Source organism: Alligator mississippiensis, chromosome 6, assembly GCF_030867095.1.
Source record: "Alligator mississippiensis isolate rAllMis1 chromosome 6, rAllMis1, whole genome shotgun sequence".
Lineage (NCBI taxonomy): Eukaryota > Metazoa > Chordata > Crocodylia > Alligatoridae > Alligator > Alligator mississippiensis.
This window is the reverse complement of record NC_081829.1, coordinates 2,133,551-2,154,028: the sequence shown is the minus strand read 5'-3', so window position 1 is coordinate 2,154,028 and position 20,478 is coordinate 2,133,551. Positions and strand designations below refer to the sequence as shown.

The 20,478-nt window shown below is 49.7% G+C and overlaps 1 protein-coding gene, 1 long non-coding RNA gene and 4 other non-coding genes across 18 annotated transcripts in view; all 6 read left to right on the top strand.

Annotated features, from left to right (window-relative positions):
- Nucleotides 1-11,713, top strand: part of PHACTR4 (phosphatase and actin regulator 4) — an 84,475-nt gene extending 72,762 nt beyond the window's left edge. For all 12 annotated transcript variants that reach the window (XM_059729478.1, XM_059729475.1, XM_059729473.1 and 9 more), the window contains 8 exons: nucleotides 2,414-2,990; nucleotides 3,828-4,051; nucleotides 4,569-4,719; nucleotides 5,704-5,759; nucleotides 7,233-7,294; nucleotides 8,136-8,273; nucleotides 8,692-8,768; nucleotides 9,886-11,713. In XM_059729478.1, the coding sequence (XP_059585461.1) occupies nucleotides 2,414-2,990; nucleotides 3,828-4,051; nucleotides 4,569-4,719; nucleotides 5,704-5,759; nucleotides 7,233-7,294; nucleotides 8,136-8,273; nucleotides 8,692-8,768; nucleotides 9,886-9,901 (1,301 nt within the window). In that variant the 3' untranslated portion in view covers nucleotides 9,902-11,713. The remainder of the gene's footprint in view (nucleotides 1-2,413; nucleotides 2,991-3,827; nucleotides 4,052-4,568; nucleotides 4,720-5,703; nucleotides 5,760-7,232; nucleotides 7,295-8,135; nucleotides 8,274-8,691; nucleotides 8,769-9,885) is intronic.
- Nucleotides 11,714-13,619: 1,906 nt separating this feature from the next.
- Nucleotides 13,620-19,359, top strand: LOC106739752 (uncharacterized). 2 transcript variants are annotated; one of them, XR_009462908.1, is made up of 8 exons: nucleotides 13,620-13,642; nucleotides 14,483-14,511; nucleotides 15,246-15,361; nucleotides 16,257-16,284; nucleotides 17,165-17,193; nucleotides 17,806-17,833; nucleotides 18,154-18,399; nucleotides 18,693-19,359. It is a non-coding gene; the product is annotated as an uncharacterized LOC106739752 (long non-coding RNA). The 2 variants fall into 2 exon arrangements; XR_009462907.1 differs by having other exon boundaries at nucleotides 17,162-17,193.
- LOC132251286 (small nucleolar RNA SNORA73 family) lies at nucleotides 14,805-15,010 on the top strand. Its single transcript, XR_009463231.1, has one exon. It is a non-coding gene; the product is annotated as a small nucleolar RNA SNORA73 family (small nucleolar RNA).
- LOC132251287 (small nucleolar RNA SNORA73 family) lies at nucleotides 15,865-16,070 on the top strand. The gene has a single exon (XR_009463232.1). It is a non-coding gene; the product is annotated as a small nucleolar RNA SNORA73 family (small nucleolar RNA).
- LOC132251289 (small nucleolar RNA SNORA73 family) lies at nucleotides 16,838-17,043 on the top strand. Its single transcript, XR_009463234.1, has one exon. It is a non-coding gene; the product is annotated as a small nucleolar RNA SNORA73 family (small nucleolar RNA).
- LOC132251288 (small nucleolar RNA SNORA73 family) lies at nucleotides 17,487-17,692 on the top strand. The gene has a single exon (XR_009463233.1). It is a non-coding gene; the product is annotated as a small nucleolar RNA SNORA73 family (small nucleolar RNA).
- Nucleotides 19,360-20,478: the final 1,119 nt, after the last annotated feature.

Sequence of the window (20,478 nt, the reverse complement as noted above, 5' to 3'; positions counted from 1 at the left end):
TTGTCCCCTTTGCTCTCCAGCAGATATGGGGAATGTAGTGCTGGCTCCTGGTAAGTGCTGCCAGCTCTGAAGTATCAGCTGATTTAGTTTTCCTCCACTGTTGAATCAATAGAGAATTAAATGTGTTCTGGCCATACCCTGTTTTAAGGACTGCAGGCTTAAGAGAGTGCTGTATATTATAATTAGTCCGGTAGCGTGTGTTTAATGGCTTAGAGGCCTGCCTTACCCATGACCTAAATCAGATTTAAATGATTTAAGTGGCCTGAGTGAAGTCATTTAAAGAGCATTTGCCATCTCACGATCGCGGCCCATCTTTGCCCGATCTTCAGAGCGCGCGAGCAAAGGGCAGGTGAGGATTGAAGTTCACAGAGCAGTGGGATAAGTCCAAGACTGTAATTATGGAAGCTGGGGACTTTCTGCAGGTCCGGGTTTGAGTCATGGGCGGAGGCGTCGGGTGGTGGACCGATCTCCTACAATCTGAAGCTGAGCTTTCATTTCCCCTAACAACACTGCTTCTCCAGACTGAAAAATAAATACAGAGCAGATGTTTGCAGGGTTGTGCTTCAGGCTGTTCCTTGCTGCAGCAGGTTTTGCAGCTGAACTTTGCGTGGTATTAGAGGCTGCCGTCCGCTAGATAACCCTGTTAGTCTGACCATTGCTGTCGTGCACGCAACGAAATGCTTTCTTGCTTATTTAAGCGTCTCGTGCACAGCGTGGAAGGTGTGTGAAATGCGCCAGCGCTGATTGCAAACAGCACTGAAAAAATGTAAGTGAAGATAGCAAGCCGTCCAAGGTCCTTTTTTACACCCCCCCCCTCCCCCCGTGACTGCTCGACAATGTAGGGTGAGGCCTGGGGTTCAGGGGGTGTGGAAGGGAGCAGAGTGGGAGAGTTTGCACCTGTTTTGCTTGTGGGTGGAGATGCACATCCAGCACAGATTTCACAATGCACAATCCTGGCTACAGAGAGGGGGCATATCTGCACACTCAGCTGCAGGTGTGAATGTATGTGCTAATATATGGTGCTAATATACTCGTATCTTGAGCTGCTGGTCTGCACTAAAGCCCATTCTGTTGCATCTCCACTTGTCTTATCCACGCTAGCTGGGTGGGTAGGCTGGCTAGGCTGGCTTGCACTGTATTCACACCTTCAGTTTGCCTTGGAGTATTTCAGCACTCAACATGCCTCTGGTTCCTGATGCAGGTATTGAAACACGGGATGGGCATGGTGTGATTAGGTGTTATCAGAGCTGCATCGTTTCAGCTCAATGATCAGATGGAAGTGACTTGCTTGGATAGCATAGGAAGGCCTGGAAATGTTGAACAGGATAGTAAGGGTGTGACAAGAGCATTGATCTGAACGATGCCAAGGGAGATCAAGAAGTGCCGAGATCTATTAGACTGCAGAGGAGTCTCCTGCAGGAGCAGGTGAAAGTCCCATTATTTGGGCTGTGAAAAATGAGGACAGAAAGCGTTGGAACGGGCTGTTCTGGTCCTGCACTGGAAGTCTAATCGATCTCTGTATATTGGACTTCTGTGATGCTGGTGCCTACAAAATTTTGGGGGTAAATCTGGTATCTTTTATTAGATCAACTCAAAGAGTTGGAAAACTTCTTTGCAAGCTTTCGGGTACAAAGACCCTTCATCAAGCTGAGGAAGCATTGCACTTAGACCAACACGGCTGCAGCCTATACCCACTTGCAGACACCACCCTGCCCTGGTTTCGTCAGCAAGGGGAAGGTCTAGAAATGCTAAACATCCAAAAAATGCACTCACCTCTCCGCAGGCCTTTCTAGACAGACGCTCGCTCCTGCTCCTTGCTCTTGTCCTACCGCTGGAGGACATGTTGATACGGGCGGGGAGGGACCGCTGCAATAAACCAGGGGAACTCAAATCGGACCTTTCCGAGCAGATTGGTAACGTCTCCATCATGAGAACCTGCTCCTTTTATACGTAAGGCTAAAAAAACCCCACTGCAGCAGGAGTCCCATGTCCTTTCAAACGCTGGGCGAAGATGGAGAGACGTACCGTTGTGGGGCTTCGCGGTTTGGGGAGTCGCTGCTTGATGTTCTGCATTCGCTTTTTCCCTGATCGCTTCAGTCCTTTTGCCCCGTCAAAATGCAGGGGCTTATAGTTGGAGGCATTTCTGCAGCGTAGGAGCTGCACGGTTCGTGGGTTCGAACGCTCAGCGCTGCTGGGCTTGTTGCACGAGGCGGCTGTATAACCTCCGTGTCGGGAGCTGGCCCCTGGCCGGCACGGGGCAGGGGGGATGTGCTCAGGCTGACCCTCTGAGTGCACGTGGAGAAGTGGGACCTGCCTTGGCCCTGGGGCTCTCGGGTGCTTTCTGATGCTCAAGCAAGGGAGCGGGGGGTCTGCGTAACGCCCCAGTAAACCATGGGTTTCTCTCCTTTCCCAGCGGAGCTGTCTCAAGCCATGAGCAGCGGTACAGTCCTCTTGAAGCCTTCCCCGCCTTTGCCACCCAAGAGAGGTCTCCCGCCTCCCACGTCCTCCGAGCCGATGGCTGCGTTGAAACCACCCAGCGACAGGATCTCCACAGCCAATCGCCCCATATCGATACCAGTGCACGTGGCGCCGTCTCACCCGCCGCCCTCGCCTTCGCCGCCGTTGCCTACTCACGTACCTCCCGAGCCTCCCCGCCTACCCCTGCCCGCGTCCAGCCCTGCAGCGGAGCACCAGCTCTCCCTGGAAGTGCCCAAGGAGACCTCTCTGCAAGAAGATCTCAGGTTACTGGAAGTGTCCAAGAGGACGACGGAGCAAGGGTTCGGGGAACCGTACGTGCCTGCGCGGCTGCCCCAGGTCCCCCTGCACATCCGGATCCAGCAGGCTCTGGCAAGCCCCCTGCCTGCTACCCCGCCTGCCGAGGGATCGCACCGGGCTCACTCGCTGCTCTTCGAGAACGACAACTTCAGCGAAGACAACGGCACCCTGGGCCGGACCAGGTCGCTGCCGGTCACCATTGAGATGCTGAAAGTGTGAGTACCGACCTTGCGTGTGCAGATGCATGGCAGTGCCGTCGCCTTTGTAACTGGGGGTGTGGAGAGCCAGGCGTGCGGTAGTCTGCAGCGGGATGTTCTGGTGTCCTGTTGTCTGCTCCCTGGGGGGGGTAAACCCTCTCATTTTGGAAAGAGCTTTGGGACCTTTGTGTTCAGGGAGCATGCCTCTGATGGCACCAAAACCAAAAGAAATCGTGGCTCTTGCACGTCCCCGCTCTGTTGCTGATAGCCTGGGGAGGGGAGGACTGCCAGGTGGTAGGTTGGGGGACTCTGGCAGCATGTCTGATCCTGAAAGCCCTGGGAGGGGTTGGAGGATAATACTCCCCTTCTGCACAGGTGCTAGTGGAGAGAAAAGCCATTCAGATCCAATGAGGTAGGGCTGGAGGAGCGATGATATCACGGAGGCAGACAGCTCCCTGCCTTATCCTGCATCTTCCAGCTGTCTTGGGCAAGTCCGAAGCGTCCAAGGAAGGGTGGTGGGCTCCTGCGTGCTCTTGGGTGCCTTTGAAAATCCCACGTTCAGTCTCTCTGCTCCCTCAGTTTAAGCTTTTAATGACTGAGTGTTTGACAGCACCTGCATGAGTGCTGCTGTTGAAGAACAAGGGGGTGTGAAGCCTGTTCATAGCTCAGCAAGGCCTTGCAGAATTGCGGGGTAAGCTGGGGGCTGGAGGAAAACCTCTGTGCGTGACGAGGAAATCTTTTAAACTGTGAGCCTGTTTAGTTTTAGTTGCCATTGTCAGGGATAGACGTATTCTCCAGCTCCAGAAACCTGTGCTGATATGAAATGCTTAAGAGAAATAACATGTGTTTTGTTAGTCCAGACGAGGAGGAGGAGGAAGAGGACCCGGAGGATGAACGGCGTCCGGCTCCTCGCGTGTACATCGGGGAGGCGCCGTCGGTCACAATCATTCCTAAGCTCGTGCCACAGCCCCTGCAGGAGGAAGAGGAGATGGAGGAGGGCGTGAGTGATTCGGACTCGGAAGGACCCATCCTGTATAAGGACGAGGAGGAGGACGAAGAGGAAGATGAGAGCCTCAAGAGTAAGGTTTTTGCTTTGCAGCCGCTTCTCTCCTCGTGCACCCACATGTACGCGCACGACTGCACTTGGCCGTGTCACGGGCCAGTGACAGAGCTAGTCGGTGCAGCCTCCCGTGGTGTCGTCCTCTGGCTTTGGGACAAGTTGTGCATCCACCTCCTTCCCTTTCTTTCCCATTCAAATGCAGTGCTGAGCAACTGAGCCTCCCCCCTAAGGGGAAACACTTGCTCTCCAGCAGCAAATGGCCCAAATGATCGACTGCACGTGTCTAGTGCCATCTCCAGAGAGATGACACCAGGCTACCGGGCATCAGGGTTCAATCCTATATAGGTTGCACAGTGTAAATGCGGCGTATGGTCCCCACACCCCTCAGTGAGCATTTGACCCTGCCTGCTTGGCTGTGAAATTGCCCCCTGGTACTTGCAGAGCCGTGAGCCGGGCTCTGGATCTTGCTGCTCATTCCCAGCTTGGAGGCATGGCGATTTCTACTTGAGTAAGGTCCCTTCTCTCCTCTCCCAAAGGCACGCTAGCCAGCAAGGTGAAGAGGAAAGACACGCTGGCCATGAAGCTGGGGAGCATGGCTGCCCAGCAGGAGGCAAAAAACAGCTTCCCTCGTAAGAGCAAGGAGGAATGGAACGAAATTCGGCACCAGATTGGAACGACGCTGATCAGGTACAGCGGCCGCGGGCTGGCGTTTCTCACGAGTCTTTGGCATAACCAGTAGTGAAATGAGAAGCATGCGTCAGACCGTGCTGGATTATGGCAGCTAGGTGGTAGGGAAAGGAAGCTTTTTCCTCCTCTTTTGGATTTGGGATCCTAGGGGCGCATGTCTCTGTTTTTTTTTTTCCCCTTGAAAGGGGGTGCCCATTTGAAGTAGAGGCAACTTCTCCTATCCCAATAGCCACCCATCAGACTCCTCTACAGGCACTTTCCAGTCCTGAAGAGTGAGAGCAAATGTCCCAGGGTGCTCTTGAATGCTGATATGAACCGCTCAGGCTGCCTGCCACTTGCACTTGTCTTCTCGCTTGCTGCACTTTGCTGGGTGAGGCTCCTGGATGACCCTGATGCTGGAGTTAGTTACCCCTCCTCAAATGCACCCAAGGGCTGAAGCTGGCAGAGTGAAAGTGGAGTTAAATCAGGGAGGGGTGCACCCAGGAGCATTGTTGGGCCTGGCCAGATCCTCTCGCATCCTCCTTAGTTCCCCTGGCAGGGATGTTTTGGCATGCGAGACTCAAGAAAGAGAATTGCCTTACCATAGCACATAGCAGTCCTGTCTCCTGACTGCAACCAGCTCTGCCTCCTCGTCCTGCTCCTCTTCGCTCACAGGCACTGAGGGATAGCAGGCAGAGAGAGCATGGAGACAGGCACAGGCTGCCTTGTCTGAAACGTCAGCAATGCACGCTCGGTCCAACGCACTAACTGCGTTGTCCCAGCGAGCTGCCCTCATCCCGCGAGAGGGGTGCGAGTGGGGAGCTGTGCTAGTGAGTGGGGGCACACTAGGACATGCAGGGCACTTGAGCAGTAGTGAGAAGCGGAGAAAGGAGAGCGTGGAGGTTGAAATGACTATGTTTCCTGAGGATGTTTGCATCGTGTCATACGGGCTATGACTGGGCAGCTGTCATGGTGGGCTCTTTTTTTTTACTTCCTCTTGTTTAGGCGACTCAGTCAGAGACCAACAGCTGAAGAGCTGGAGCAAAGGAACATACTTCAGCGTGAGTAACACTTCTCTGTAGCTCCCTAGGAAGTGATCTACTGAGAATCGATCAGTTCTCGGTACAACTGAGAACAGACCAAGGTCTGTGCTGGGGGCTGCAGTGGCAAGGTGGACTCTGCTTTGCTTACATCAGTGCATGACAACACATCCTTTAGATGACCCAGGTACACGGTCACCAGTCAGAAGTGGCCTGAGTTGTGCATTATGAATGGGGACCCACAAGATCCAATGTCCCGTAGCAAAAGCCATGCTTCTGCTTAGAGGCAAGGGGTGGTTGCAAGTGGTTAGGGGCAAGGGGGGAGGCTTCGGGGGCATTCAGCTAGGACTTGGGGCGACCCCTTGTAAACTGAGCTGAGGCAGCTCCGTATCCCTTCTGCAAACTCCTCGTCTAAAATTGCCCAAGGAAACAGTGTTGGCACTTGGGTATAGTTGAGAGGACGCGCCTCAGAACTCATACGCGAGGAATTGGGTTAAATGAAAAGCATCAAATCTTTGACTCATTTTCTAAAGAAACAAGTATTTTTGGGTGTAAACCAGTATCCACGCCCTAGGCCTTGCAGCATTGTGAACCTAAGCCCACTGCGGTCCACCTGCTGCTGTCCAGGGTGAATGGAACGGTAAAAGCCCAGAGCAAATACGCTGTGAAGAGGAACAAGATATGGAAAAATTAACTTTATAAAAGGAAAATGTCAGGAGAAGTGACTTGAAGGGAAATTCCCTTGTCTTTGCGACTTTTTCTTTAAAGAGCTTGTAGGAGGCAATTTAAAAAATGCCCAAGTTTTACAGTGTCTTCCATATTTAGCAGTCTTCAGTCGTATGGATGCTTTTAAAGACTGTCAAAAACCCGAGAGATGCGGTTTAACTAGTAAAGTATCCTGAGATATGCCCCATTTTGTCACTCTTTATCAGTGGTTCTGATTGAATAAGGAGGTCTGGATTGGACCATTAGCTGTATGTAGGCTTATTGGGGTAAATGTAGGCTGCAAGAATAGTGTACTGATATGAAACCTATATACAAGAATACAAGCTATATACAAGAATAGTGTACTGATATGAAAGCTATGTACAAGCTAGTGCACTATTCTTGTATGTAGCTTGTATTCTCGTATAGCTTGCATCTCAGTACGCTATTCTTGCATGTAGCGTGTATATGATATGAAAGCTAAGGGCATGGACAGGGAAGCGAGGGCTCTTGGTTGCGAATGATCAGCAGATGCTTGCTTAGCAGTGTTGTTTAGTCTGTTCCTACCCCACAAGAACTTAACCATGTTTCATTCTGGGGTAAGCTGTCCTGGTTTAACATCCGCTTCCCACAGGATACGAGCAGACAGATGAAAGTTACAGCAGATTGAGCGCAGCTGTGAGAAATGTTTGTCTGCACCTTCATTTTCTTTGCTCGGGTCTTGAAAGCGCTTTAACAAAATAGCAGCATGGCTGTTGCTTGAAAAGAACTTGTTTTTTCCCTTGCCAGAGAAAAATGAGGCTGACCGTCAAGCTGAGAAGCGAGAGATAAAACGCCGGCTCACCAGAAAGGTACTGCCGCGCTCCATGCTGTGTTCTCCATCTGTCCGAGCTGCTGCAGATGGTGGCCGCATTAAGCGTCTCATTGGTACCTAGGTGGGTGGAGAAGTCACGGGGCTGCTGCGTTGCCCGGATGCCCCCTGGCAGTAACAAGCTTGGAAGTTGTCGGGTCGGTCCAGGGATTCACACTGTAGTATCTGTTGACTGGAGCTGCAGCTGTATTTAGCTATTATTGTCCATGGGCATTGGAACAAAGCAACCCTGTTTTATATTTGGGTGCCTTAAATATGGATTTAGGAGCCTAACTTCATGCAGCTGGGTTTTAAATTAAAAGCCACAGGCTGGAACTAAATGGAGAGGTCGTCTCCGATTCAAATGCTTGCCTCTCCTGCGCATAAATAGAATTAAATATTCAGTCAAGGTGATTCTAGTTTGCGGGGGGATAAGCTATGCTTGCTGCCTTACATGTGGCTGGGAGGAAATGTCCTGCGGGAGATATGATATGGGTCTTGTATATGTGTTGCTGTTCTCTGGAAGAGTGAGCAGGGCTCTTCTGTATAAGAATGAAGTTTTGCTTTTCACGGATAGTTGGCTCCCTGCAGCTGCAGGGGGAGAGCATTGCTGTGCTGAGGTCTGTCCACCCTTGTAGCTCACTTGAAATGCCATGCTGGCGCACAGGGCTTGTTACATTGCCAGTAGGCTGGCTTGACTGATGGGGTAATTAGCAGCCCTTGTGTGGGGGGGTGCTTTTTGTGTTCGATTGCATCCACACCTGGTTTAGTGATGTCCTTTGGTAGAAACGCTGGGGCACAGCTGAGATGCACACTGCTAACTTGCTTTCTGTTGCCTTCAGCTTAGTCAGAGGCCCACGGTGGCTGAACTGCAAGCCAGGAAGATCCTGAGGTTTAATGAATATGTAGAAGTGACGGATGCTCAGGACTACGACCGGCGAGCAGATAAACCGTGGACCAAACTAACACCTGCTGACAAGGTAATGGAGGAGGAGGGTCCTTTTCTCAGCCCTTGGAGCCCTGGGTTAAGGGAAGTGAGCGAAGTCAGCGTGCTGCTGCTCTGCTTTCTTCACCTCTTCCAGCCCACCAGCGTGCTCCCAACCTGCTTAAGTACTGCCTCACTCAGCGCCCACTCCCATCGCAGTGCCAGCTTCCTGCACCCTGCCAACTTCTCTCCCTCTACAAGGCCCATGTACAAGTTCCCTCTTCCCCCAAGGCACTGTGCTCAGCCCTGCCCATTTCAAAAGCAAGGGTACTCTTTGTTTAGCCATTAATTGGTTACCAGCACAGTGTGGATTGGCCATCCTAGACGCGTTTTAACAGCCTGAAGTTGGGGAAGGGGAGTGGGGAGAAGCACGGTCGAGGGGAGCTGGAAGTAATTTCTTTCCTGTAACGCAGGCTGCCATTCGCAAGGAGCTGAATGAGTTTAAAAGCTCCGAGATGGAGGTCCACGAAGAAAGCAAACAGTTCACCCGGTGAGTTTGACGTGACTTCTTGCAGCCCCCCGCTGCCGCTGATCATCTTCATGATGTGCGGGGTAACGAAGCTGCGGTGCAGTGCTGAGCAACGAGCTTGCAAACCATCAGAGAAATGATCAACTGTGGCTTGTTCAACTGTTTCTTTACTTCCTGCACTGGGGGGGAGGGAGTTTTGGGGGCTGGACCTACCGGTCAATGATATGGTTCAGAGGACTTTGGTAATGGGATGTTGTGTAGTTTACCTTTACACTTGTGGGCTTCTACCACGGTGTCACTGAGAGCGAGCAACAGCTAGTAGGTGCCAGTAGGTCAGGAGAAAGCATGGCCTGGTGCAGGGGGGCAGCCTTTTTGGCAGGTGTGCCACAAATTAGCCCTGCACCTTCCTTGAGTGCCACTCTGATCCCCTTCCTTTGCCCAAATGGCTGCTCTGCTTTCTGCTCCCCACCCTGCATTCCCTGCCTGATCCACTGCTCTGCTTTCTCCTCCCTTCTCTGTTTGCCATGTCCCCAGTCTGCTCTGCCACATGCCACGCCTAGGGGCGTGCCTGCCACAGCTTGGCCACCGCTGATCTAGTGAATAAAGCACTGCAACGCAGGAGGCCTGGGTTTAGCCAGCAGGTCAGTAGCAGAGCTGAGAACAAAACTTGGATGAGCCCTTCTGTGCCTCCGTTTGCACATCTATAAAATGGGCATCGTGCTTCTTTGCTTTGTGAAGCGCTGTGAGATCTCACGATGAAAAGCACAAGGCGAGGTGGCGTTGGGCGAAGGGCAGCGATGGTTTTTCAACAGATACGCACATCACAAAACCCCTTGGCAGTTCTCTTTTACACACTGTCTCTCCCAAATGGCCAGGGAGCCTGAGCAGGAGTCTTGGCTGCGGTCCTGCAAGGCTGGGATTGCGACAAAGATCATCTGGGCAGGGCAGGAGTCTGTCAGTCCCTGCTGGGGTGGGCGAGCCCTGGGCGGCAGAGCTCTTGTGAAGTCATTCGCAGCGTGATGCGATTTCACGCGCCAGGCAGACAGTCCTAGCCGTTCAGCAGCATCCCTACTGTGTCATTGCGGTCCCGTGCCCCCAAATCCAGGTGTAACGCCTCCTGTTTCCTCTTCCTTTCCAGGTACCACCGGCCATAATCCTTGGAAAGAGAGAGAGGAGTTTAAGTGCTTGCTATTCCCAACTCCTGAGCAATACAGTGAGGGTGCAACCTTGAGGCTCATTCAAGATTTGCCTTCAGGGAAAAAAAAAGAAAAAAATCCCGAAAAGGGCTCTAACCCAGCTGGGGCAGAAGGGGATCCTGTCTGAATGTAGCATTTCACTGGAACAAATGCGTCTCAAGTGCCATCAGGCCTGAACTGAACACTATACCTCGCACGATACAGCAATACTCAGTACTCCCCTTCTCCTCCCGACGTCCCAGCTCACCTTCCAGGGGACCACAGCAGCATCTGAATGAGCAAGGCCTCCTCCCGGCCCCCAGCTCCCTTCACTGCTCAAAATGGACCACGTTCTCTGCTGTAAATAGTCCTTATGAACTAGCTGGAACATTTATTTTATTTTTCCCTTTCCCTTTTGGAAAATGGAGGGGGAAAAACATATCGTCCGCTCTGATGCTCAAGAGCTGATGCATCCAGAGCTGGTGAGCTGGGAAGCATGTGTGTATATTAGCTGTGTACAAAGGAAACCTTTTAAACAAATGCTGACCTGGCAGGAAACTGACACGTGACTCTCTTCTTTTTTGGTTTTGCTTGCATCTCTTTAATGTACCTACTACTCCGAATCACTACTGACCAACGGGATGTTGTCTGGGAAGGGAATTGTATAGACCTTAATAACACACATGCTGCATCCTTCAAACCTCATGTTTATTTGACCAAACCTGTCCCCCTCCCCTCAAACTTGCTCCTACGTTAACAGAACCGGTCTCAAGACCATGAGGTTTGGATAATGGGAACTGCAGAACCAGGAAATGACTGTTGCCTTTTAAAAGTTTTTGCTTTTAATTTGAGGAAGCTGCGGTGCGTGATGCTTTGACTGTGGCTTTCTCTTTCTACTGTCTCCAAAATCAGGGTGAAACTTTGCCTTTGCCTAATCTCACAGCAAAACCTACTGGAAGTTTTGAGAATTTCACTGTGGTGGGGGGGAGGATGTTCAAAAAGTGACCTTAAAACAGTCCGTCTTTCTCTCTGAAGAGTGTTGTTAGTGGTTTTTTTGGGTTTTTTTTTTTTCTGAATGTTTTTAAATGCTGGTGTCAGCCATGGCTGTGGTGGTGTGTGCTGCACAGCACGTGTCCTTTGAGTATAAAATGTCACTTGGGATGAGGTGAAGACAGAGGGAGACGGTCATGAAGGATCGGGGGGGGGGGGGGGGAGTTCATGGGGGGCGGTCATTCTGCATCGTTTGATCACGGACTGGTCTGGTTTGTCGCTTGTTCACTCTGTCTTGCTTGTAGCCTGTGCTGGTTAGCAGTCGGCGCTAGCTTGCATGGGGTCTGTGCTCACTGCATCCTATATATGCCTGCCTAGTGTTACAGGCCTTTTCACACTCAGTACTGCCCTTGCTTCCACAATGTGCCAAGTATCTGCTAGGCCAGGCTCTGGCATCCTGTCCTCTGGGGTGTAACACTGCACCCTCATCTGCCTTCACACCACAGAGCATGGGTCATGATTTGTTTCATCTCAGTCACTCTAGAGCAAGGATTTGCTGAGGATACCTACTCCTCTCTTCAGGGGTCTCTCGTCCCCGCCTCCAGCCAGTGGTTCACAAGCAAAAGGCAGAGAGTGATGTTCCCTTTTCTAGAAGACGAGATGAAGCTGGTGCGTCGTACCTCTGTACGGCTTCCCTGATGTATAGAATGTGTCGGACTGAATCATTGCATTGTATATCTGTCTTCCTGTCAACAAATTTTAATAATTAAATAAAAGTATTTTAGGATTTTTTAAATGAAACTAGCTTGATGTTTGATGTTAACAGGAAGAGGGGAGAGGCTTGTTGAAATGCTGGCTCCGTGGGACCACTTCACATTTCAGCAATGGCAACTTAACTTAGTCCACTCTCTAGACAGACTGATCCTAAGATTTACGATAACTTAAGTCCAGCAGTTGAGCTCAATTTTATTCTTGCAAGTCTTTCAGATTCTTCTTTCATGTGGCTGATTTGGGGCATCAATTCTAAGTCTAGTTTAAGGTTAGTTAACCAGTCTAATGCTCTCGAGGAAAGGGAATGCATCTCTGCAATGTCACTGTCAAATTTGTTTAGAGTGTTACGTGTCCGTAGTTTGATCAGGATTGCCAGTCGCATTTTGCAGAACTCCTAATACATCATTTGTGCATCAAGTGACTGCAGCAGCTGTGCCTGGTTTGGATCTGATTTGGTCTTTCAGATGACACCATAGCACAGGTCCTCCCTCCCTGCCTGCCTTAGCTGGACACTGAAAACCCTTGGGAAATGCCGTTCCAGCCGGGGCTTTCTGAGGATCCAACTTTGTCCCTGTAGGCTTCAGTCAACTCTTTCCAGTTTTATCGGCATAACTCACCTGTTGTCACTGTCAGCGCAGTCCTGAGAGCGCTCAAGTCTGAGTCAGGCTGACAAAGTGCTGAACGCTTGCCAGGAAAAATTAAACCAGTTTCCTAGCTAACAAAAGCTTTTTTTTTTCCTTTGGTCACACGGGCATTGTGCTAGCAAAGGAACAGGAACCAGCGCTCGAACAGTCCCTGCAGCCGTGACGCACTGTGACCTTGAACTGCATCCACTGCAAACCCGCTGCCATCTGAAAATCCCCAGGATGTGATGGAAATGTTGCCTCTCTGGTCTGGATGCTGCTTGTCTTCCTGCTCCAGTGAGGTCTTGAATTCCAGAGTAGTATCAGACCTCCCCAAGCATAAAAGCAATGTTATTGGCACATCTCAGAGCTGGGAGGGTAGAGCAGATGGTGGGAGATCGGATTTGGATGCAATTTAACTGGACAGCCAGAGGGATAGTGGCCGTTTTGGCTTCCCCTCAAAAGAAAAATAAGGAGCTGCCCCCTGCAAATGGAGGCCGCGGGGTGCAAACGACCTGTGCTTTGGCTGTGCGAGCAAGGAGTAGCGAACTGCATGGTAGGTGACAGAAAGAGCCTTGCTCTGCCAATCCGAGAGCAGGCAGGCAGGTGATGAAACTGAATTGCAATGAACAGGTTGTCCCCAGGATGCATCAAAATTAATTAAAAAAATAATAGTAATTAAAAAAAAGCAATCAATGATTTACTGAATGACTGACAATTAAAAAAAAATGCATTAAAAATGAAGATAATTAAAAAATAAAGAATGTATATCCAGTTCACCCAAGGAACCTTGTCTGCCTATGTCCTTAGACCAACACAGCTACAACCTATACCCCTGCATTAAAAATAAGAATTTTAAAGAATTTTTTTGCAAATTTAAATGTTTCTTTAAGTTTTTTTTTTTAGTTTTTAAAGAAACATTTTAAAAGAATTTTTTTGGAAAAATCTGGTTGGTCTAATACAATACATCATCTCTAGTACGAGTCCTGCTTGCTTGAAAACTAAGACATCTTTGCTGCAGTGCCCCTTGGCGCCTGCCCTTGCAATCTGCCGCCAGCAGGGGGCGCTGCGGCGCCGGCCGGCCGGCCCGTGCTCGCCTTCCTGTTGACCTTTGTAGTGCGCATGCGCTCTAAAGGCGCCTCCTCGAAGAGCTACTACGCATGCGCCGGTCATGTCTACCTATTGCGCATGTGCCCATCCAGATGCCGCGGGAATATCGCAATAAAGCTATAGCGCATGCGCCAGCGCTTGGCCTTTTTTTTTTTTTCCCGTCGTGCTTTGTGCACTATAAATCCTCCTTTCCCGGCAGTCTCAGTCTTTTCCGCTGTGGCGGCGGGTGAGTGTGGAGTACGGCTCTGGGGCGGGGGTAACGGGCTGCAGGCCTCACTCGAGCTGAGGAAAGGGATGGGGAGTGGAGGGACGGTGCCCTACGAGGCTCACGATACCTCCGCTTTTGCACACGGAATAAGGAAGCTCACAGGGGTCAGTCGGAGCCCAGCGACGGTGGCCGCGCTGGACCATCCCCAGCGCTTCGCGGGCCAAGTAGGGCTATGGGTCCCTTATGGAACCTTGAAGGCGGGGGCCAGGCTGCTGGGGGCGATGGACAGTTGCACCTTGTAGACCAACTCGATCATATGCACAAGGTTTTGCAAGTAGCAGCTGAGCAGTGGCTGCTTGCCGGGTGGGGGGAGGAGCAGTTGCACCTTGTAGACCAACTCAGTCAGATGCACAAGGTTTTGCAAGTGGCGGCTGAGCAGCTCTGGCTTAGTCGGACTGCAAAGTGCAGCCCTAACTCGCCTAGCTCTCTCTGTCTCTGTCGTCCCCATTGAATGCATGCTGCAGGCCCCCCCCCCCCTGCTTCTGCCCCCTGCCTTAAAGACAGGTCCCACCTTGGTTTGCACCTGGCGTCGGCTCCGGGGCGTGCACGGCGCTTCCTCCAGGCGTGCACAGCCTCGCCAGGACTGCAGCAGGCATCTCTGGTCTGCAGCCTGCATATTCCTGTGGCTTCTCTGAGTCCTTGGACCGTGACCGAGGAGACAAACCATGCAGGAAACGACACATCCAGTCAAACAGCATTTGAGTAGTGCTGTTACATGAAGCTGTGGCAAACTGCTAATTTGGGGAGAGTAGCCAAGCTAACGTGCATTTTTTTTTTTTGCCTTTCTTATGTCAGCAGTTTGCAGACGGTGGCACTCTACACGCTAAGTAAGTATTTGTGGTATTTTATAAGGTCTTTGCAAATGTATTCTTCCAGGCTGTAATGCTCATGTGATTGGGCTGGAGCTGTGAAACCAGTGCATTTCAGGTGCAGCTCTCGAGGCCAGCGCTCAGTTTTTCTGACATTCCTGGTTTCATGTGTTGTGTGGTAGGTGACCCATCCGTGTACTGGTTTGAGGTTACTGGGCCACTGAGGTTGTGAGCTACTGGTTTGCATCTGGGAGGTGAATGCATGGGGTGGGGGTGAGGAATAGCCTGTTGCAGTGCATTGAATCTCCTGTCCAACGTGGACATCCGGAGAGGTTGCTCTCTCTCGGCTCTGTCCGTGTGGCGTATGGGAGCGTAGGCCTTCGGGCTCCATGACGTATAGTCCCCTTCCACGACGTTGGAGAACAAGCCGGGCTTCTGGTCTGCAGCCTGCATATTCCTATGGCTTCTCTGAGTCCTTGGACCGTGACAGAGGAGACAAACCATGCAGGAAACAAGTGTCCCTGAAACAGCGGTGCTTGATGCCAAGGAGCATACGAGGGGCTGGATCGCTCCAGATGTGTCCTGTTGCACCCGCAGCTGGGAACAGGGAATGAGGGTCTGACCCTCACTGCGCTGTTTTATGTCTTTAGATTGGTTGTTGAAACAGCTTCCTGATGGCGAGGGTGCTGTCCAGCCTCGTGCGTGTCTGTTTTGATCTCACTTGCTTTAACCTGCTTTTTGTCCCATGTCAGCTCTGCAGATCTCAAAGTGAATGTTTGTGCCATTGGGTTCCTGTGAAGTGATTTCCCCGCTGGAGCCAGCACCATGAACCCTGTGATCAGAGTCCAGCATATACCTACATTCACCGGTAAGAAAACTTTTGTCACCTGGGATCCCTTTGTTGCAGTGTCACGCATTTGGAGGAGCATGAAATTGGTGTCTTGAGTCAGTAAACCTGTTTGAACACATGACCTATCATTTAAAAAAAATCCCAGTGCTTATATGTTGCATGCCCTGCACCTTTTTAATGACTCTTGCCCCATTATATTCTCTTAAAACAAAAATCCACTTTGGTTTGGACTAGACATGAGTTTTGGTTGATGTATGTCACGCCCTCTCTGTATGTGCAGCCTGAAGATTATAAGGCAGATTTCTCTTGGCCTTGTACAGTCTGATTAGTTTTCCTGACATCATTGATTGCAATGTGTGTCATGCATCAAATGGAAAAGTCTTCATTGAATCGAAGAGTTTGGGCCATTGCATTTCTGCATTTATTTAAAAGGGGGTAGTGGGCTGTGTTTGGGAGGCTGGCATGTGCTTACTTTGTGTGTGGGTTCAGCAGGGTACCGCTGCAGTTTATCGATATGCTGTCCAACGTGGACATCCGGAGAGGTTGCTCTCTCTCGGCTCTGTCCGTGTGGCGTACGGGAGCGTAGGCCTTCGGGCTCCATGACGTATAGTCCCCTTCCACGACGTTGGAGAACAAGCCGGGCCTCTGGTCTGCAGCCTGCATATTCCTATGGCTTCTCTGAGTCCTTGGACCATGACAGAGGAGACAAACCATGCAGGAAACAGCACATTGTCATGTAGCATCTTACTGTGCGGGCAGGGTTATTTATCCAAGTAACCCTACCCACACACAATAAAAGATACTGCATAATACAGGCTGTTATAGAAGGCTAATACAAACTTTGCTGATACCTCTGTGGGTATTCCTTTGGGATCTTGCTAATCTAACATGCTGTCTTGTTTTGTTGCAACAGCTTTGCAGACTACTACTTCACTGACAGAGTGAGTATTTGAACTGTTTTGTGGCTTCCAGTGTATCTGCAAATGGAGCCTTCCAGCCTGTAATATTAGTTTGGACAGCCATATACACAAGTCCCACCATCTGGCTGGTATAGAAGGATCCCCCTGGTAGACCTTTTGAAGGAGCAGGGAGGTCTGTTGACTTTGGACTTGTCTCCTCTTAAATTCATGCCCATCGATGTTTAAAGATTCCCTTTTTCACTATGTTGCCGGGCCTGTGCAACTTGTCCCGTGAGCTGTTTTATTTCATAAAAGGTTCCTTTTTGTTGCACAAGGTAGGTCTTCTATTACATCTGCATCACCCTTTCTCGACACTGATAGCCTGGTTCAGTGAAAACAGCAGATTTCTTTGTGACTCTTAAAAGTCACTGCTGAATTTTCCAGACATTCCTGCTTTCATCATGTGTTGCTTGTTATATGATAAATCCATGTATTGGATTATAGTTGTTGGGCTGTTGACCTGATGAGCTAAGTTTGTATTGGGGAGGTTAATGCATGCTGGGAATGGCCTAATGCAATGCCTTGAATTTGCTGTCCAACGTGGACATCCGGAGAGGTTGCTCTCTCTCGGCTCTGTCCGTGTGGCATACGGGAGCGTAGGCCTTCGGGCTCTATGACGTATAGTCCCCTTCCACGACGTTGGAGAACAAGCCGGGCTTCTGGTCTGCAGCCTGCATATTCCTATGGCTTCTCTGAGTCCTTGGACCTTGACAGAGGAGACAAACCATGCAGGAAACAGCACATCCAGTCAAACAGCATTTGAGTAGTGCTGTTACATGAAGCTGTGGCAAACTGCTAATTTGGGGAGAGTAGCTATTGTTTCACTAAGCTAATGTGCTTTTTTTGCCTCTTATGTCAGCAGTTTGCAGACGGTGCCGCTCTACACACGAAGTAAGTATTTGTGGTATTGTATAGGTTCTTTGCAAATGTATTCTTCCAGGCTGTAATGCTCGTGTGATTGGGCTGGAGCTGTGAAACCAGTGCATTTCATATGCGGCTCTCGGGGCCAGTGCTCAATTTTTCTGACATTCCTGGTTTCACGTGTTGTGTGGTAGGTGACACATCTGTGTATTGAATTGAGGTTACTGGTCCACTGAGGTTGTGAGCTACTGGTTTGCATCTGGGAGGTGAATGCATGGGGTGGGGGTGGGGAATAGCCTGTTGCAGTGCATTGAATCTGCTGTCCAACGTGGACATCCGGAGAGGTTGCTCTCTCTCGGCTCTGTCCGTGTGGCGTACGGGAGCGTAGGCCTTCGGGCTCTATGACGTATAGTCCCCTTCCACGACGTTGGAGAACAAGCCGGGCTTCTGGTCTGCAGCCTGCATATTCCTATGGCTTCTCTGAGTCCTTGGACCGTGACAGAGGAGACAAACCATGCAGGAAACATTACATCAGTTGGTATCTTGTTTGTCAGGGCTGTTGATGTGTGTTGCAAAGAATTATAAAGAGATCTGATGGGATTGGTGACTCATCCATCTTTTTGGAATGGTTTTCTTTCTTAGGTTCAGATGCTACATGGCACCACGCAAGGTGAGTAATTCTACTATTGCAGCTGCTAGTCAAGGAGATGCTTTAAATCCTTATAATTCACATCTGCTTATTGGTGGTAGCTGTCTTTTTATTGGCTTATGAAAGAATGATAGTAGACCAACCGTAGATACTGCAGTAGACCGTAAAAGTTATGCTTCAGCTATCTGCCCAGAGAATTTGGTGCTCTGAGCGTGTGCTCAGGGAGTAGACCCTGACTTGTTTGCTGTGCTAGGTTTTAACAGCTGCCGTGGGTCAAAATGATATTTGAATGCATTTTGGTGGCAGCAGCCAGTTTGTTTTTTTTTTTTTTATTTGTGCAGGACTGCATGAGGAGATGCCAGTTGTCAAACGTGACAGATGGAGAAGACCAAATTTGGAGTGGTGATTGATGACAGCCCTGGGGCATGAAGCCTCTTCAGATACCATGGCAAAAAGCTGGGCAGCTGAATGTAAGTCTGGGAAAATCGGCCCCGAGGATGAGCGATGGTCCAAGCACACCGGAGGAAGCTGCCATGATGCTAGGTGTGAGCAAGATGGGTGCCCAGAAGGCTGAGCCTTGAGCGGAGGTGAGCATGACCTGATACTTTTGGGGAACTTCAGGGACAGGTCCAAGTGATACGCAGAAGATGGACAATGTGGTAATGCACCCTATGTAAAAAGGGTTTATGAATTCAGTTTTATCCTGTGATGGACGTGTGTTAGCCCAGTCTTTCTTCTGGAGAAACAGAAATGCCTTTCATCACCAGCGTTAGGCAGCTGGGTTCTCCTGACTTGGTTCTAGGCTCTGTCCATGAATTGCATGAAAAAGGGTATAGTCTTGTGGAACAGACCACTGACATGATATCATTTTTCTCCCCAGGTAAAATGAGGAAGCAACTGTTAAGGAGGTTCAGCCTCCCACTTTGTCTCCAGGTTCCTTGCCAAGCGTCTCAGAAGATGTCAGTCCCATTATGGGCTTGTATTTTAATCCTTTACATTAATGCGATGAGCATAATACATTCCCTAAAGTGAGATGCTAACTCCTTAGCATCAAGATTTAGCTCCGGGAATAGGAGTTGTGGACCCAGTTGGGCTCAGTGAAAATGTGTTAATAAGAAATGAAGGGGCAGAGATGGTGAAATCGAAACAAAGCTGTATGGACTTGTGCTTACTTTTTATTTGTGCTCAGCTGATTGAAGTAAAGCTGTGGTTTACCTCGTGTGGGTTTTAACTTGACCAACTGTAGCACAAAGTCTCATCTACACTGGAGTGGGGTGGGGGTGGCCACTAGCAAATGCAACCTAACAGCCTGCCTGGGCTCTCCAGAGAGCCTTGGCAAACAGAAATGTAAAAGGGAGATAAATGGGGGGAATGAACAGATTTTGGTGCAGTGGTTCTGTCATGAGAGTAATGGTGGAACTTGAAGCCAGTCTCATCTATAGTTTATGGCATTTAAAGGACAAATACCTGTTAAGGAAGGCCTGAAAATTCTTCAAAGAATGTTCTGAAAACTGTCTGGTGAATAAAGGAACTGGTTTTAAAGTGTTTTCCTGGCTCCGTCTTTCCATTCAATCAATGAAGCTCAAGAGCGCCTGGTAACAATATTTCCTGCAAACAGTAGTGCTACCCAACTGGGTTCTTGTGTGTTTTTGGAAGATCTCTGATGTTAGCCGTCTTGTTTTCACTGTTACAGTCTTTGTCGGGCCTGCAAAGACTGACTGGAGGCTCAGTGTAAACTTTCTTTTCCGGTTTTAATTATTGGAAATATCAACAAAATGGGAGAGAAACTGCACTCAGGGTTTCCCATGGGGACATTTGCCTGGAAAATGCAATCCAGATGCTAGCTCTGATCAAGTAAATGCAAATGGGTGCAGTCCAACTTCATCAAATCTGCCACAGTCTCCATGTTGCCCTCTGCTCTGTTCCACAATATTTCCGTTTCTGCCTTTAACATCAAGTGTGATGATTGGGCTGATACTTGCTAGGTTAGTGGTTCTCAAACTTTTTTACTTTTTCAGCCCTGAGTTGGCTGCACTTTTGTTACCCGTATCATGGAATAACAGCAGTAACTCAAGGTCACTAAAACTATAAAGCAATCACAGCCTGAATCTTTTCAGCTATTTTGCTTTGCTTTGAATTCAGTGTATATCTGCAGCTCACGACATGCTCCTAGCGGCACGTCTACCCCCAGCTTGTGACCTTCTGGAATTGACACTTGGTGGGCCTTGCTCACCAGGGCTGTGTGCCTCTGACCTGCTAAATCAAGTGTTTTAGCAAATGGCTCTTTCTGAATGAAAGGAAACTTAAACATTTGCTTGAAACCAGAATGACAGGGATATGATCCATCCCCTCCAGGAGGGTCCCAGGTCATGTCTAAATGTAATATCCCCAGAGGCATGGCAGTACCCTGGGCTCAGCCTCTGCAGCAATGGGGAACTGATGGGAAGACACTGCTTTTCATCCAGGTCAGTGTGGGGGCTTTAAGGAAGAGAAACCCAGAACAGTTGACCTGTATAGGTGACTTGCTCCTGTTGGAAAGGGAACTAATGTTTAAAGCATGTTTCTGGTCAAAGTTCTCTTTTTTGGCTTTTCCTCTGTTGATAAAGAAAAAGTTGACTTCTTTTTCTCTGTTCCCACTCACAAAATACACAATTGAAATGCATATA